General features: G+C 39.5%; 1 protein-coding gene across 1 annotated transcript; it reads right to left on the reverse strand.

Annotated features, from left to right (window-relative positions):
- Positions 1 to 7,152: 7,152 nt before the first annotated feature.
- On the reverse strand, positions 7,153 to 17,976 carry LOC103709530 (trihelix transcription factor ENAP2-like). Its single transcript, XM_039131619.3, has 2 exons — positions 16,495 to 17,976; positions 7,153 to 7,471 (listed from the first exon to the last, which is right to left on the reverse strand). The coding sequence occupies exons 1-2, from the start codon at positions 17,345 to 17,347 to the stop codon at positions 7,461 to 7,463; spliced, it is 864 nt and encodes a 287-aa protein (XP_038987547.1). The 5' UTR covers positions 17,348 to 17,976; the 3' UTR covers positions 7,153 to 7,460.

Below are 17,976 nucleotides of genomic sequence, written 5' to 3' on the forward strand. Positions count from 1 at the left end.
ATGCGGCACGAGGAGACTGGAGCCATTCACGAGGTCGACGCGAATCATCTATTGACACGTCAGACGAGAGCCGTGTTTGATAACTTTCTTGGGTCTGCAAACATTTTATCAACCATGGAATTGCGTGTTGGGATCCGGTACAGGGTTGTAAGAGGGAACACCATATTTGGGGGCGGGAATATACCACGCTGATCCCCGCTCCGTTTCGCCCCATTTCCAGGTGCTTCCCGGTTTCTGGGGGCCCACTATGGGACCAATTGGAAAGCTCCATATGGAGGTGGGACCCGTTTGGCCGTTACTATTCAAACATATATTAGACTTGTATTTTTACTTTTAAAATTTTGTCACTCGGAGTAGATTTGTGTGCTTGGAGGGGCGACTTTTTCCTCAGCAATTGAAACTTTGCATGGATGGCGTATCTTATTGACTTATTTTTTGTCTCCATATATTTTGGAGTCGATAGATTAATTGACATGCTATCATAACTTATATTGTTAGATATCATGAACGCAAATCTATTTTTGTGTAGTTCTTAATTTGATTGCTCCTCCATGTACTTGAGTTTTCATATCACATAGGAGGAGAGGATATTAAATCTAAGTTTTGGGGATCAATAACTAATATCTAAAGTAAAGGCTTTTATAAAGTTGAAAAAAATCATTTTAATGCTTTTGTGGAGGATTTATTGTGCTATATATGTTGGTGACAAAAATTGAGATAATTAGTATTTATAATGTTGAGCTAAGAATATTTTTTAATAATTTTATTCTTTGCATGGGCTAAAATTTAAAAATTTTAATATATCATTTGGAGCAAAGTGAAGAAGAGAGGGAGAGAGAGAGAGGAAATGGAGACGTGAGATCTTTGAATTTGCCCTTTAGCCTTTGGCAGCTTCATTGAGTCGCGTGCCGAATGCCGTCAAACGGAATCACAAAAGTTTTTTAATAAAAAAATCAGTGATAAATAAATTATGGGAGAATATTAAACTCTCATACAAAATAGAAGAATTTTAGTTCTATTTTATGTTTTTTTTCTTTGGCCCAAGCAAGCACGCTACATAGACTTTAGATGATTTAGTTTTCCCTTCTTGTTAATGCCAGTTTTGTATGTCCGGCATTCCTCTATTCCATGGAATACACTATGCTTTTGTGAATCAGATATTAGGTTTATGTTTCCTGCTAATCTAGTTGTTACTTGTTCATATATTTTGATGTATCAAGGAACTCTCTTAGTTTGTCATGCTCCCTATTAGTTGTTTCTCTTCCTTTATAATTGGATTTGTTTTGGAAGACAAGTTAGGGTTATATGATTTATATGTTCATGATTATAATTAGAGATGAGCTTCATTGAGCTGCTAGCAATAGATTTGATCTGCAGACTCAATCCGGCTTCGTTCCGACAAAACTTAAATATTATTGGTTAGGTTCGAGCCATTCTTAACCCTAATATGAACGTCATGTTGGTCTAGAATATTTTCAGGGATCCAACTAGACTCGATCCGATCAGCTATTGGTTGGAACTGAGTCCAAAATTCAAAACCCGAACATGAAAATAAGATGGGTTGGGGTCAGGCATTCTTTAACCCGATCTTACTTGTTTGTAGGCCTATCCCTCATATATTAATCAACCAAAATTTTCTGGTCAAACTCAATGGTCATAAGTCAAAAGATGCTCAAGGAATGATACGACAATAAGCCAACTAGCTGGATAGAGTAGACCACTAGCCTCACTTATTTGATAAGAAGCCGAATCCAATATTTTTCATAATTAAAAATAAAAACAGTGATTAAAAAGGAACACTTTGAAGCACGAACGTAACATTCCCAAAAAAAAAAAGGTACAGCGAGCAGCTGTGCACAAAAACTTTTTGTTCAAACACTCATATACATAAGGTTATTTAGCATGCCTGGATTAATTTGGATGAAGTGGAAATTTAAATATTTGAAAATATTCTTTAGAATTTTGTAATATTTTATTTTTTGGGATGCACATGTACTCGTTGGATATGAACAATCAAGTTTAACAAAAAAAAAAAAAAACACCACCAAGAAGCTCCAAAATGCCACCTAATCCAAACCTATAATTTCCGACTTACTTTAAAATTATTTCTGAATACTTATGAATATCTAATCTCAATATTTTATAATTTCATTGTATTGATCTAATTCATAAATAGAAATTTTAATCCAAACAAATCCCAAGTAGTTTATTTGACCCATCTCTCTCGGCGGTCAATTCCCATGGCGGCCCCCAAACTTCTCGGCAGTCGGTGGATAGAGACGCCGCCATGAGTCAGTCCTGGCCCGCAGCCGGCGTGCCAAAGCTTTCTTTCCTTCACGCTGGCGTCAATCAGACAGGAAAGCCACAAAATATAAACAAGACATCAGAGAACGTAATTTTGTCATCAGAGAACGAGTACCAAAGCCTCCCTCCCTCGCTCGTTGTCAACTCAAGGTTCTTTTGACTTCTGCATCAGAATTTAACCATGCATTTTATTTTATCGTAGTCATCAATTTTAACTACAGCTATTATTTCAATTCGATAGGTCAGCTTGGTTCTTTTGTCACCGCAGTTTATCTCATATTATGGGTTGCATTTTCAGAAACTCTTCTTCTAATATTCTCAGTGTTTGCTTTATTCTTTTTGAGTGTAACAATGGTGCACAGATTCAAGTTGTTCACCTCTATAGAAGGCACGTACTGCAAAAGGCTCTACGTGAAAAGCCTTTTTTTTCAGTCCATTCCTAATAGATCACGCAGTCAAATGCTTCCTCCAATATATTTGTGCGTGCATGCAGATGAACGTCCTCTAATATATTTGTGGAGTGCTTTTCTTTTTCTTCATTTTAGGGGAAGGTTGAGTGGTGCAGGATTAAGGAGCACAATCTAAGTTACAATCCACGGGTATAAACTCCAAAAAAAACTTAATGAACATATTCCAATTTATTAATCAAACAGTCAAAAATACTTTGCCTAGAAAAACGAAAAAGTTTACACAAGGATTCCACCGACAGAGTACATCAGAGCACTTGTTTAGCGCATTATAGATATGAAAGTAAGCGCACTTGCACAAGTGCCTTTTTTAATTCAAAGTTTATTTTTTTTAATCAGCTTGCTATATACTTCTTTATTTCTTTCTTTCTTTTTCCAATATTGAAGGTCTCCAATCTCTATAATTGAACTAAACAAATCCATTACATTACTAAGTTCACATGATATGTTCTGAGTTGAACAAGGATCTTATATTTGGACTAATTTATCGTCGAGAGGATGTAGATCCACTGTCTCATTCTTGAAGGCACGATAAGTGGCTTCAATTATTGTGTTGGTTTGGTGAGGGCCTATTTCTTTAATCATATGTGTATGTGCAGGAAGTTGTAAACAAAGCATTGGCAGGCAACTATCTAATATTTCTACTCAAACGTGTATCTGGAGAAGCATGCATCATATGTCTACTAGAGCAGTATAGAAGGGAAAAAAATAAGTTCTAATATATCGGCCAATATCATCGCATTCCTTGACGACATCACATCCATGCCGGAAAGAATTTAAACTAGTCCATCTGGGGCCACATGGAAAAGAAAAAAGAAGCTTTGATAGAATGTATTCTAGGGTTTTTTCATTGCAGACATTGTGGTCCACGGAACGAAAGCAGCAACAGACAGGCCTAACTTGACCTAATTGCTCTCAGGCTGCATGTCTTTGGATCATGCACACCTCTGCTAAAGCTTACTTATAACTGCATTATTTTTTTGGTGAGGTAAGAACTACACTAAATAATGGCTGCTATCAAGGCATCTCATAATACTATTGAATAATGTTCATAATAGTTGCTATTAGAATCTAGCTAGTATTATTTCTTATCCATGAATAACAGCAAATGAATTATATATTTTGTTGTCCTTTTGCTATCATACATGACATCACAACGCCTATTTACAGTTGAATAATAGATATTGTGTTTGTTTTAGCTCAACAATTTTTTATTTTAATGCTGTATCCATCCATTTTGGGGTCTGGCAGTTAAATAATCACAATGGATTTATCAAAACAATCCTCTTAACATTGTCTGATTCGGACTTTTCTTTTTCTTAATGAAAGGCCGATTAGGTTCTCCCCAAACAAACTTTTTTTTTTTTTCCCAAAAAGATGATGCTTTGGACAATGCAGCCAGGAAGCAAGCATATATAGAATTTGATTACATTCCAACCTGGTTGCGGGTCCAGCAAATAATGTTCTCATCAACCTTGGATCTAGTTTTATGCAACCCAAATTAGTCCATACACCTACCGAACCATATCGAACCACTTGGAGTAGACCAACCCAATTCTTTCAAAATTTGTCAAGCATATAATGTTCTTATCAACCTTGGATCTAGTTTTACGCAACCCAAATTAGTCCATGCACATATCAAACCGTATCGAACCACTTGGAGTAGACCTAGACCAACCCAATTGTTCCAAAATTGTACTTCAAGTGGGGTTAGGTTGGGGTTTCAAAGTTTTGGTGCTGCAGATTTTGGCTCATATTTGAGTGGGCCAGGTGTTCCCATCCTTTCTGGGGTGTGCATCTGATACCCAACATTTGCTGATGGGAAATAAGGAATCCATATGTTCCCTTTCGGGTTTGGTGGGATTAATGACAGGTTCTTCAGAGAGGAGGCACTTGGGAGAACAATGTTCTCTGAATCATAAAAAGGAGGGCCAAAACTAGAGGGATATATGGTCTCTTAGTCGGAAAAGGATTGAAATCTTCTAAGAGTTTTATGTAAGAGATGCTTAGAACTGAAGTTACATATGATGCCTTCAGCGATGACGTATGTTGAGTATATAGTTTTCCAATTTTCATCAACATATTATGACAAGATGATAAGTTATTGAAATAACATGTCCCATCTTTGACTATTGAGATAGATTTATAAGAAATTATATTTATTGAAATAACATGTCCCATCTTTGACTATTGAGATAGATTTATAAGAAAATTATATTTATTATATACTACAATTTTTTTCTTTGTTATTCTTGGATATATTCTTATTAATTTTAAAAATTAGAAAAATATTATTCCTTATTCATCATGGCGTAGCATCAAAAGAGCCCTTGTAGCACACATCCTTTGAATGTGTGAGTTATGTCAACACATACGAGACATTCTCCCATGGCTCGGAGTTGCCAATACCTTTTGTGTTGCTTTACAAAGCACTTATTGAAGCTAATTGACACAAAAAAGAAAAAATTTCTTATGATTAAAATTCTGAAATTATTAAGTAGGAATAGGCACAAAACCTTGGTCACCCTTTAGAAACAACGTACAACTGATGCACCAGCCCAGTCGAACCCATACCATAGCAGGTAAGATTCTACCACTAGACCAACTGTGTGTAGACAACTAAATCTAGCGACACTTAAAGGTTTCACTTAAGTTAATCATTTCATTAAGTTGCCATTTAAACATCATTGTTTAATCTAAAATGCCGGACTCCGATCGATATCATATAGCTGATAGGCTAGGTTTCATGTGTTTACAGCGAAAGTATATTATCGTGGCCAGCATTGGAATGTCTGAAGTGGCGTGCTGATCTAGACTCTTAGAATCAAACCTACATACTTGAGGCTGATAGTAGATTCAAAGATTTTGGCATGTTGATCCCATCTTTTATCATCTTTTTGTTTCCAGAGAAACAGTGGAGAAGAGGGAGAATGGAGACAACCAACAGCCTCTACTTTGCACAAAAATGTTATACACGGGTTTTCTCTCATGAAAAATTTATGTAGGGTGCTTCAATCATTGCCACCCAAGTGATAGTTTAAATTATATTGCGGTATTCCAAGCCTAATGTGGCGGCAATTGAGGCAACACTGATCTCAACTAGTTGCCAAGCGACCCATAGTTGATTTGATATCTTTTCGCTATGACTAGCTGAATACTATCAATCAAACAGTGAATGAGTCCTATGGATCCAAGAAATCCAACTAGGAATAACGGTTACAGTGCTGCTAAACCTATGTTTGCATGCAGACGGCAATTCCACCCATGTCTCCTACTAGATATCTTTCTTTATGCAGACAGGTTGTGCGAACGTGGCTCGCAGAACGTACACATTGAAACTCTCACAAGCTTGCAGGCTTGTTTGGTCGTTCCCACTTTACAAGCTGACCAAGAAAAAGGGCAAGTGCGGCAATCCAAGAGCTGGTTGGAGTCCATGCCATCCACAGCATGAATCAGGCCTCAAGATGGAAATATACTGCCACTGGAGGTTGGTTTATGTCCAGTCCCATGTTTTCTTGTCTCCAGGTTTCATGCTTCCATTTAGGAGGATATCGTTGCACCGCATGGAAATAAAATTTTGACTGTTTTAATGAATCAAATAGATGGGAAGATAAAGATTCGACGAAGACCAAAGTGAACGAACTTCAGAAAAGCTTTTAAGCAACTGTAATTGTTTTTAACGCACCAACAGATTTGCGTCCATGAAGCAAAGCAATCGAAGGGGGGCACCGAGTGCGAAATTCTGGAGAGAAGCTTTCAAACTCCAAGAAGCGTAGCTAGCATACAATTACAGGCATTAGCGTAACCACAATGATGCACGAAATAACATGGCAAAGATTTTGATAGCAATTCTGTTATCATGGATATGCTCATCAAATGTTCAGGCTTAGTCGTCAGATGACTCCGATCCATCTACTCGAAACTTCAAAAAAGCCAATAAGATGCCTGATAAACCATCAAAATGACATCACGGTGGCTCATTAAGGCCCTCACCGGTGCAAACTAGTTGAACAGAAAATGGGATAAAATCCAATGTCACAGCTGCGCCATTATCAGCAGCCAAGGTTTCCCACTTTATCAGTAAAAATTTCAATCATTTAAGAACAGACCTTTTATTATCCTACCAGATTAAAGCCCCTTAAATATTATAAAATATTGAAAAATGCTTAGATAATTTTTGCCGGAGAGTACCGCGTGAAACCAGACCTGTGATGAACCAAATCCTGAAAAGAAATTCACAAGATAAATGATTAATTTATTATAACATGCTCGTGATTCCAGGTTACCAACCTCTCTGAAAATATTACCTCTTCCATAATAAGCTCAATGGCAGCGCAAGGAACTCCAACAAAACACATCAACATCTCAGCGCACCAAAGGATGATAACGCTTAATTTAACATGCATTAGATGACCTAATATGTCGATAATCACATTGATCTAGAATTCATAGAGAGCAAAACCCGACATTTGTAATCGGTGATGCCTTACAATTTATGGAGATTTTCCTTCTTTTGGTTTCTTATAAGTTAAAGTGCTCCAGTAGCCGACAAAAACCTTTCCAGAAGAAATGGCAGTGGTGATACGCCACCCCTTCCACCAATGCGGAGCCTATAAAAGGGAATCAAGTACTCCAACTCCCGACAAGAGCCACCATCCCATAGCATAATAAATCTTTCCACTGATGAAACTACAAGTAATCTGAAAAATAGGCACAAAAAAATAGATTAAAAATGTTACGATAAAAATCTAAATCACAGAATTTTAAACATAATGAATTCATTTCACTATCAAGTTAATGCCAACATATTTGAAGCAAGAAAAGATACTGACAATTTTATCAAGTTGGCAACAGTAAGTTTGCTGGTACCAAACTACAGTACATAAGCTAGATTAAAAATGTAACGATAAAAATCTAAATCATGAAATTTTGAAAATAATGAGTTGATTTCACTATTGAGTTAATGCAGAGATATTTGAAGCAAGAAAAGATATTGACAATATTATCAAGTTGGCAACAGTAAATTCGCTGATACCCAAACTGCATTACAGAAAGAAATAAGATGTTTCATGATTCAAAATCAGTACACGGTAGCATACACATATATAGTCCAGTAAGGCCCATTTGGTCATAGTTATGCAAGTCTAATGCCTGCCGATGCTGATCCTAATACATCCCAACTGTAGCAATGCTACAATATCTACATTTTTCTTTTGATAATCATGTTGAAGTGCTAATCAATAAACATGCAGGTCAATCTCTAATTAAAGGCTTTAGTTATTTACATTTCAATTGATGTATGGGCTATTTTGGCTAGGCACCTCAAACCTATACGTGAATAGCTGCAATAGGATTGTACCAAGCCCAACAATCCTATTACTGGTTAAAACCCACTCAACTTGCTTAGAGCAAGAAAATCATGATCTCAGACATGGTGCAGCATGTCCAGTTCACCAATATAACTAGTAGGTTAGATCAAGACAAACCTATCATAGCATGATTTGCATAGTTCTAGGCAGCACCTCGGAAATCATCTACAAACTCCCAATTCAAGTTGGGCATCAGGATACAGTAAACTGTAATCATATTATGTCATCATGTGCCAAGGCCTGCATGAAAATACAGAGAACTTCTCTACTAACACCCTAAAGATTTCTAATAGTATAATTTCCAAAAGCAAACCATTTTGTATAACTTCCCAACTACATTGTTCAGCTTAACACTACGCATATTGAATTCTGAAAAGCAGAGAAAGAGGAGAAGGGGGGGAGGGGGGTTGCCACATTCATCCAAAGTAGAAATCCTCAATCATGATATGCGGTATTAACTGCACAAACCATGTGTTAGGACCCATGCAAGTGAGTGTACGGTCTCACATTTGTTGTACACCAGGAAGATCTTGGGTACTTATACAAAGTTAAGAAACCCAATTAATACCTTTTACCTAGCCTTTTTGGTGAACTCTTGGTTATTACAAATGATATCAAAGCAGGCCTAACCCATGGTTCATGTGGTTCAAAGAATACTGTAGCATCGACTCTTTTGAAACTACCCACAAGCAAATGGTGCAGCTTGTGTTTATGTTTAAGAATGGATCCTAAATCTGGAGAAGATGCCAAAGCTTATAAACGAGGAGAGTATGTAATAAACCATAGGGCGTGTTTTTAGTCTCGCATTAATTGCGCAAAAAGGAGATCTTGAATACTTATACAAGGCCAAGGAACTCAATTAATGCCTTCTAGCTTGCCCTTTTGAGTGAGGACCTAGGTTGTTACACCAGGGAACTCTGAAAATGTCAATTTTGTTAATACCACTAGTTGATTTTGTTAACACCACTCTGAAAAGGGCATTAGTTTTCATGATGGAAAATGAGTTGATTTTGTTAGAATAGTCTGGCTTCCTTCACAATAACATGGACAACAATCAAGTGGCTTCCCTCGAATCATTGATAACGAGAGCGCCGCAAAATCCAATAAATTTTGTCAAAATAGAATTATAACAAGCATCTACCTCTTTAGATGAAAAATATTACTTTGTACTGCAATAAGTATTGTTGATTAAACTCAAAAGTCTGTATAGCAAATCTCAGTTCCTATTGTAATAACAAACTAGAACGCTATAGTGGAGCATATGTAGATTTCACACTCATAGTAGTTTTATTTATAATCTAATATAAATCATGCAAAAACTATCTGCTAGAAAACAGCAGGCCAAAACCTTAGACATCATATAATATTATCTCACAACCCTAAGCACAATTACATCCAATATGCTAAACAAAATGCATAAGTTTTTAATAGGGAACTTTATCTATATTTTCATAGGCCTAAAGACTAGCTTCTGAAGTTTTTCATATAAAGAACCAATTGTTCAGCATTTCCTAGGGGACATCATCAGAGCAAAGAATATTGTCAGATTTTGGCAAGAGAATCACATGACAAAAGTGTGATTTTACAATAGGTTCATGATCTCAAAATCAGTGATAATCAACAGGAAGGAGTTTTAGAGTACACAAAGTGGTTAATTCTCAAAAACATCAATGCAGTAACTCAGGTACATGGTTTCCCTTGTCAATCTATCACTTGGGTAAGAGGTTGAAGAATGCCAGAGAAATGACTTCATCTATACTTTAAATGCTCTAATACAAGGCACTGCCTCCCATCTTTGTAGGAAGCAAGCGTATAAAAGCCAAGATAATGCAGGCATTCTAATTGGTCCAGGAATACAAATTTGTGCTACAATGATAGAGAGCTAAGATTTTGCACTTCCACATTTATATAGAATTTTACAAGCTTGATTTCGCAATCCAAATGTAGTTTTTTCTCTTGACTTCAATAAAAGAGAGCACTTGCTTTAAACCAACTCATGCCAACCGAAACTAAGGAGCTTTGACCTTCTTGTAGGCTTCTTGTACTTCAAGTTTTAAACTAATGCATTATGTTATTACTCCTAGGTGTTCCATCTTCTCAGTGCTACTCTAATTCACCAGGCGCTTACATAAACATTTAAAATACTCAGTTTATCACAGAACTTATCTCCAATCTACCCTTCTATTTAGACTTCAAACATATCATATCACCACTTCAAGTCAATAGACCAAGTCGCAGACGCATGTCTTCATTGTAACTGCATGACCCTTGTTGGAAATAAGGTATGCCCTAAAAGCCATTTGGCATATTGAATATATAATTTTGAGATATCATGGCTATCTCTTTTACACATGGTCATAAACAGTTAAATAGCCATGTCACACATAGACTTTTGAGCTAGAAGGGTCCGCAAGTGTCATTATTGGACAGAATGACAAAGTGGATAGTATGCATTCCATGCAGAGAATTGCATCATTTTGGACACTTGAAAATTATTCATAGCTATGGATAAGGTTAAGCATTGCACTTGTATGACTGTCATTGTGTACAGTATCAAGCATCAACTTGGAGTTGCTATTTTCTTGTAGTCATTAGAGTAGTTGACTTTGCAACAGCATAGTGGGTATGTTTCATACTAAATAAACAATGATACGAGACCATTTCTTGAAAATCACTATCAAAGTTGGAGATGTTGATCTTGTGCCTAGACTTGTTCAAATCCTGAGTGGCCTGCCCAAGCCTGGAGCAATTTGGATGGGCCTAGGCCTGATTTTTAAGCCCGACGAGGCGGATTAGGCCTGAAATTAGGCCAGGCTTGGGTTCACATCGACCCGGACCGAACTCGGCCCAAGCCTCTCTTTTTTTAAGATTGTAACTGATAAGATCACTAGCCCTAGGCCCCAGCCCCAAGCTCAATTATTCTTAGTAATAGGAGAAAAAAAACCAAAATCCCAAATTACCTACCCTTCCTACCTCCCCTTCCCCCCTCGACGCCACCATGCCTCTCCTCCAATAGTTTTAAAAACCTACACTTATTCCCTTGGGGTTTAGCTTTATTCAACACTTTAACCCATAACAGAATGTTAGCCAAATTGTTAACTTAAATGGGACCTAAATGCCACATAAGAAAAAAAAAACTAGAAAATGACCAAACTAGGCTTAAGTGATATAACATCAACCCAAGGAGGAGAACAACCATGAGGCGCCATGGGTCTGGAGTCTGATACTGATGAATTATCAAAAAAGAGTTATGTGCCAAGGAAAAGCAGTCTAAATCTCTCGAGCAAGTAGATGCCTCTAAATTTTCTGCTGCAGAAAATTAGTATCAAGAGTTTTGTCACTTGAGCCAACCTGTTCATGATCTAAGCAAGGCCATAGAACTGCAATTGACGCACCCTCCAAAAAAAAAGTTCATGCACATACTAATTTGGATCCTTATCCCCAACGACAATGTTAAAAAATTGTCTATGGTATTGGACAAGTAAAACTTAGAATCAGCAAATGATACACCAACATCCTCGATTTCTATGACATGGTGGGCTGGGCGGAGAAGCGAGAATAAAATCTAATCAGGAAGGACGCTCGCTGCCAGTTATAGTCGGAAATTAAGAATGCTCGTCACCGGATGCCAGTTGGAAAGAAAGCTTGTCGTCAGCCCCTCGTTGGAAAGAGACGCTCATGGTGAAGTGGCGAAGCAAGAAAGAAACACTAACCGCTCAATCTCAAAGAGAAGAAGACTCTTAAACACGGAAGACTTCAAATAGATTGGAAAGTTGAAGAAGTAAAAAAGAAACCTTATTTTTTTATAAAGATAATTTTAACTTTTTATAATAGATAAACGGTTTCACTAACGTTGTCAATTAAACTAGGTGTAACTGTAAGTTTTACAAAATATTGGATGTATGTGTAATAAACATAAACCTTAAAAAAAATTGCAAGGTTATTTTGATTATTTTAATTTTTTCTGATGTGGCATTTGGGTCCTATTAAAAGTTAACAATTTGACTAATGTTTTGTTAAGTTATGAATTAAAGTATTGGATAAAAATAAACCTCATGGGGAGTAAGCATAGTTTTACATATTGTTGGGCAAGGTCGACAGAACCGTCTCGAACCGCCCAGTTCGGGGTGTCTCGAGCCGTATCGGCCGCGGACCGAGACGGCGACGAAAATGAGACACGCGCCGAAGGAGAAGTAAAAATAGGAAAAGAGAGAGCGGGGGAGGGAGGAAGAGAGAAAGGAAGAGAAAGGTCGGCCTCCATAGCCGTCCGACGAAGGCCAAGGAGATGCTGCGCGGAGCAGGGAGCCGCGCGGAAGAGGGGCTCGCTCCGGTCCCCTGTTTTGAACAAAACAGGAGACCGGAGGAAGCCCTTCTTCTGTGGCTTTCCGACGATTCTCCGGCCTCCACCTCTTCTGCGCGGCGGCTCTCCAGCTTCCATCTGCTCCGCGCGGCAGCTCTCCGGCCTCCGTCTCCTCCACACAACGGTTCTCTAGCCCTTTGCCTCTCTCTCCCTCCCTCTCTTTCTCCCTCTCCCCTCTATCTCTCTCCCTCCCTCCCTTTCCTTCTCCCTCCCTCCTCTCCCCTCTATCACTATTACTGTCAATCTTTTCACACATAGTCCCCTCATGAAGATCTAGAAACATAATTAGAACAATTACTTTTGACTTATTGAATGATCATATATTAAATTTACAGCCAATCACACTCCAAAGCAACAATATCTCTAAGTAATGGTGAGAGAGATAATTCAGGATTATTCATGCATGATCAGAAGATAGTTTTCCACCTTCCTTTCTAATTAAAATGGCATATCTGAAGCTCATGCTTTGTTGCTGATGAACAATCTAGTGTAGGCCTCTTGACAATATAATAAATCTCTACGATTCATTTACAGCATGACATCTGCCTCCTGACAATTGATAAAGAGTTACTTCTAGCAAGACACTAACACACAAGCACAGATCATCCAATTGGATGAAAATGAACCTAATAAGGTAATAATGCATAGTGTGTATGTATCTCTTTATGTACATCTCTCCGTGCAAATATGTGTATGTGTATGTGCATGGGTATGGATGTGGCTGCAGTTCAATTGCTTAAAAGACAAAACTCAAAATTTGCATTCCATAAAAAACAATTATTTTGATTTCATTGAATTGAAAAGTGTAAATCAACTTCCACTCAAGTAACAATCAACTGCACATGAAATATCTAAAAAGATCACTTTTGAAGAATATCATTGCGTTAATATACCCCAAAACATTTCTTATATATGTACCCTGTTCCTTGAAATTTCTTGAACACTTCAAAGTCTTGAATACTTCATGTGCAAAATGACATTCATCTACAGTTAACTTTACAGTACCATGTTGGTGTAGTTACCCCTTATAGACACTAGAAATGTTTTAGCAAATTCAACACATAAATGTTGATTTATGACCACAAATTAAATTATAAATCTAACAATTGAACAGAAATAGGTTTCAAGATGGCCAATAATCATCTGTAGTATCATCAAAAAAGATTTTCAAAGAGAAGGCGGATTCAACTCACCTAGAAAGCCTTCCTATTACATACTTCAAACTCAAGCTGGTTTTACTTATCCAACTTCTATCATTTAATTAAAATTACCCGGTTATGGTCTAGGCAATTTGGGGTCCTAGTAGGGAAAAATTGGGGACAGACCTAACCAAGATTTTTTTTTTTTTTTTTGGTACAAAGTGGCTGCCTCAGGAATCGAACTCGTGTCATTGTGCTTGTCAGCCCAAGCCTTTTATGTTGCACCAAGCAATGGGCCCCTTATTATCTAATTAAATTCTAACCTCAATACTCTAACTCGGAACGTCCCATGAATTGGAGGAAAAAAAAAGGAAGACCCATTACCACCTAGTTATCATTTTTTATATTGCTGTTTCAATTAGTATTTATCTAATTGTATTACCTTATCCTGCCTCTTCACTGAGCAATCTCCTTTATCCTAATTAGAGACTTAAAAAGATGGAACATTGGAGTAATGACCTCTCATATTTCAAATACTCCTATACCTATTTTAGCTACAAAGATCAATGCCACTACCAAACATTAATGGATTGTCGAAGGGTATCAACAACAAAGAACCTTAAATGATAGAAACTAAAAGGCACGTTAGGCAGCCACTTCACAGAGCACCCAATCCAACGCCCCTTCACTAAATAGTGTGCCAACAAACAAGTGTGTCCCATCCCATGTAGGCCCCACAGGTAAGTGGGGAGGTATGAGAGAGACTTTGTCCAAAATGGGTGTGTGCTTTAAGTAATCTGCACAGCAGAATCCCAGTAATTTAACAGATGTCATATTTTCAGATATCCATTATATGGTAAACATAAACATGTGTTCCATCTCAAATGTAGAATCAGCCTCCAATAAAAGAGCTTGTATGAAACATAAGGAACTGGCTTCTGTAATTTTAGCAAAGTATTCAACAAGCCTAACTAATTCATAGCGGTTGGCTGAACTAAAAATCATTCTGCCACTTGCCGTCGACAAATTAAGCACCTAATAACACATAGGTAGACATAAAGTTTAACTATGGAAATTCAACAACAGAAGATCAATATGTGCGAACAAATAACTTTGCATAACCTTGATTATCAAGTTCAATTAAATGCATTTCTCACACCATCACATAAAGGATCCAGTATTAGAGCATTACCGATATCAAAAATTAATAATGCTGACTTATGGAACAAGAGGTTTTGCTCGTATCCATAGAAAAGAAAGTGTGTGACAATAGGATAATCCTTTTTTTCTAATAAAAAGTTTGCTATAATTGTGAATTGTAATCATGTTAGCAATAGTTCGCATAAATCTCCTTTTCAAGCTTCCATGTACCTCTCCATATCAAAAAAGTCTTATCTCCTTTCTCTACTCTTTTGGTAACACTTATGCCTATGCTCCTACCAGATGTATCTGTGATATCTTAATAAGGACTTCTTCACATAAAGGAGGTGTTTCTCCACCCAACTATTTTTCAGAAAACCTTGACATGGACCAGATACATGATACTTGTATAATGTGCCCAAGGCCCAAGCAAGGCCTACAAAGAGAAAAGGAGTGACAAGGGGTAAAAAAGAAGGTTGGTGTTCTAATCTTATATCACTTAGATGTTAAACAAAGAGAAAACAACATGGTACCATTAACTTAAAAACCCTACCGCACAAATCATGGTGTAATTATTGCATATGAGAATAACATGGAATCTCAACATTTTTAATTTTTGTTTGAAGTAATTCAAAAGAAAAATGCAGTCATATGCATAAAATAGCAATAAAGACCCTGATCCAATTGCTGCAATGATGTTTTGACCAAATTACTCTCACCATAGCAGCAAGATAGCTTATTCGTGAAAGATAATCATTTATATGCATAAAATATTCTGCAACAAACATTATTTTTTGGAAAGCGTCATGTAGCTGACTGCATATTCAAGTCCAGGGGAACATGAATTTTCATAGACTGTATAGAATCCATGAGTAAGGGCAGGAAATAAGGTAGCTTCAATTCTTTTCATCCATTGATTTTGAAAAGTATGAACCTTGTGAGAACTTTCACGCCTCTCGTACAGCCCACGGAACAACTGAACTCATTCAGTGACTGGAATTGTCAATCCTTCCAAGTTATTTTATTTCATAACCTCTCGGGTACAGCATGTTACAGTCTAGAGAAATCAAGAAAAGAGAAGACCTCGCTAAAGTTTTCTAACACAGCATCATCTACCAGAATAAAACACAGATTATAGAAAGTGTAGCTAAAAACTTTACATGCTTAAAATCTAAAAAAGCAGACCAGAATAAAGATCATGATCTTCCTTAGAACTAGCATACCCCACAAAAAACTTAAAAAGGCTCTATTTATCTCAAACTTTGCACAGTATTTGTCTACCCTTGCATCATTATAAGACAACACAAATGCTCCACCACATAGGGAAAGGATGATCGACAAGATCATCAGATCAACAAATCATTTACCATATAGACTCCTTCCAACAACAAATCCCTAGAAAACGATAACTACATCCAACAATCACCTTCCCATCAACAAAGTAGCTTTAGTCCAAACCAGTGCCTCTCTTCACCAATCATTAAGTAAAAGCTTGTCTTTAAAAAAAAAAAAAAGGCAAATGGGGGGCGGGGGTAGGGAAGGATACAATTAACATACAGAAAGGAAATTTAATAGTAAATTAGATGCTGAGTGCCTGCGAATCTACGATCCATAAATCAGAAAAAAACTAATATATTAAAATATTGATTTTTATCTGCTTGATATATAAATAAGACAAGATGAGGGCAGGACGACAGTAGATCCGAGTGGCTCACCAACATCTGCTCGCTTGGCTCGCTTGATCTTCTCCAGCTGGACCTGGGAATCCACAAAGCTCTGCATCCGCTGGAACTCCAGCCCCTTGGCGAACTCCATCCGCTGCTTCTCCAGCTCCATCATCTGCCGCTGCTTCGCCCTCTCCACCCTCTCATAGATCTCAGCAAACCTCGTGATCGCCCTCGCCAGCTGCCGGATCCCGTCCCCCTTCCCTTCCCTCGCCCCCCTCGACCCCCTCCCAGACCTCGACGACGACCTCGCCGACGACCCCGAGTCCTCCTCCTCCTCGTCGTCCGCCGACTCCGCCGCTGCAGCCGCGGCCGCCCTCCGGAAGAACGACGGGTCATCGACGGCGAGCGCGGCCACCGGGCGCTTCTCCGCGGGGCGGGAGGCGGCGGCCGCCGCTGCCGCCGCCGTCGCGGCCGGGAGGGGGGAGCCCTTCCGGTGGTAGGGGAGCGGGAGGGCGAGCGGCGGCGATGGCTTCTTGGCCGGGACGGAGGATCCGATGAGGGCGTCGAGGCGGTCGTAAAAGGCCCACTGGCTCGTCGCCGCACCGTCGGAGGCGATCCGGGCCTTCTCGATCTTGTACTTCTTCTTTAGGGTATCGATCCGGTTCTTGCACTGGACGTCGGTGCGGGGGGGGCGGCGGCTGGCGGAGGCACTGCAGCGGGAGTTGACGGCGTCGGCAACCTCCTGCCAGTGCTTCTGACGGAGGTTACCCCGGTTGAGCTCGAGGTAGCGGTCGCCCCAGGCCTCCACCAGCGCCGATGTCTCCCCCTCGCTCCAGCAGTCCTCCCGGTAGGGCAGCGCCGGGTTCGGCGGCCGTGACAGAGCCGTCTCCCTCCCGTCCATAGGCCGTCAAATCTCAGCACAGATAGAAGAAATCTCTAGATCTAGGCCCAGATCAGCTACCCCCCTTCTCGCTCGCTCGCTTCGTCTTTGTCTGACGGCGGGGAACGGACCGGGGAGTAAAAGGGGGAGCGGCGAGGCGCCGGCTGGGGAGGGGGGCGTGAGAAGCACGTGGGGAGGTTAGGGATCGCCGGGGGAGCGCGTGCGCCGACGTTCGCGCGGGGAGTTTTGCTGGCGTCAGCGGTGGGGATGGGTCCACCGGATCGGGGGCCATCACCGCCGTTGATTTGGGGCTAGGGTTTGACGGAAGGACGCGGTGGGAGGGGAATAATTATAATTTTGGGAAGGATAAAGACGAGACGCCGCCGTTGGTCCGGGACCGGACGGAGATTATATCGGTGGAGTGACAAAAATGCCCTCGGAATTCGGGGAACGGGGTAGGTGAGGGGGATGGGTATAGTTGGGAGGAGAGGGGAAAGGATGCCTCGAAAGGCTCGCTATCAGAGGGGGGTGAGCTGTTCGCCGTAGGATGGGGGGTGGGAGTCGTCGGCTTTCTTTCGGAAAGCGGCGCGAAGGGCTCGCGGAGGTACCGAGAGAGAGAGAGAGAGAGAGACGGTGGACCCAAGTATGGG

The sequence above is a fragment of the Phoenix dactylifera genome, chromosome 9 (assembly GCF_051530095.1).
Source record: "Phoenix dactylifera cultivar Ajwa chromosome 9, Ajwa_hap1_PhDact_Kaust_v1.1, whole genome shotgun sequence".
In the NCBI taxonomy this organism is placed as follows: domain Eukaryota; kingdom Viridiplantae; phylum Streptophyta; class Magnoliopsida; order Arecales; family Arecaceae; genus Phoenix; species Phoenix dactylifera.

Bases quoted from the DNA above. Each gene is read 5' to 3' on its own strand.
- LOC103709530 (XM_039131619.3), bottom strand. From the start codon at position 17,347: ATGGACGGGAGGGAGACGGCTCTGTCACGGCCGCCGAACCCGGCGCTG.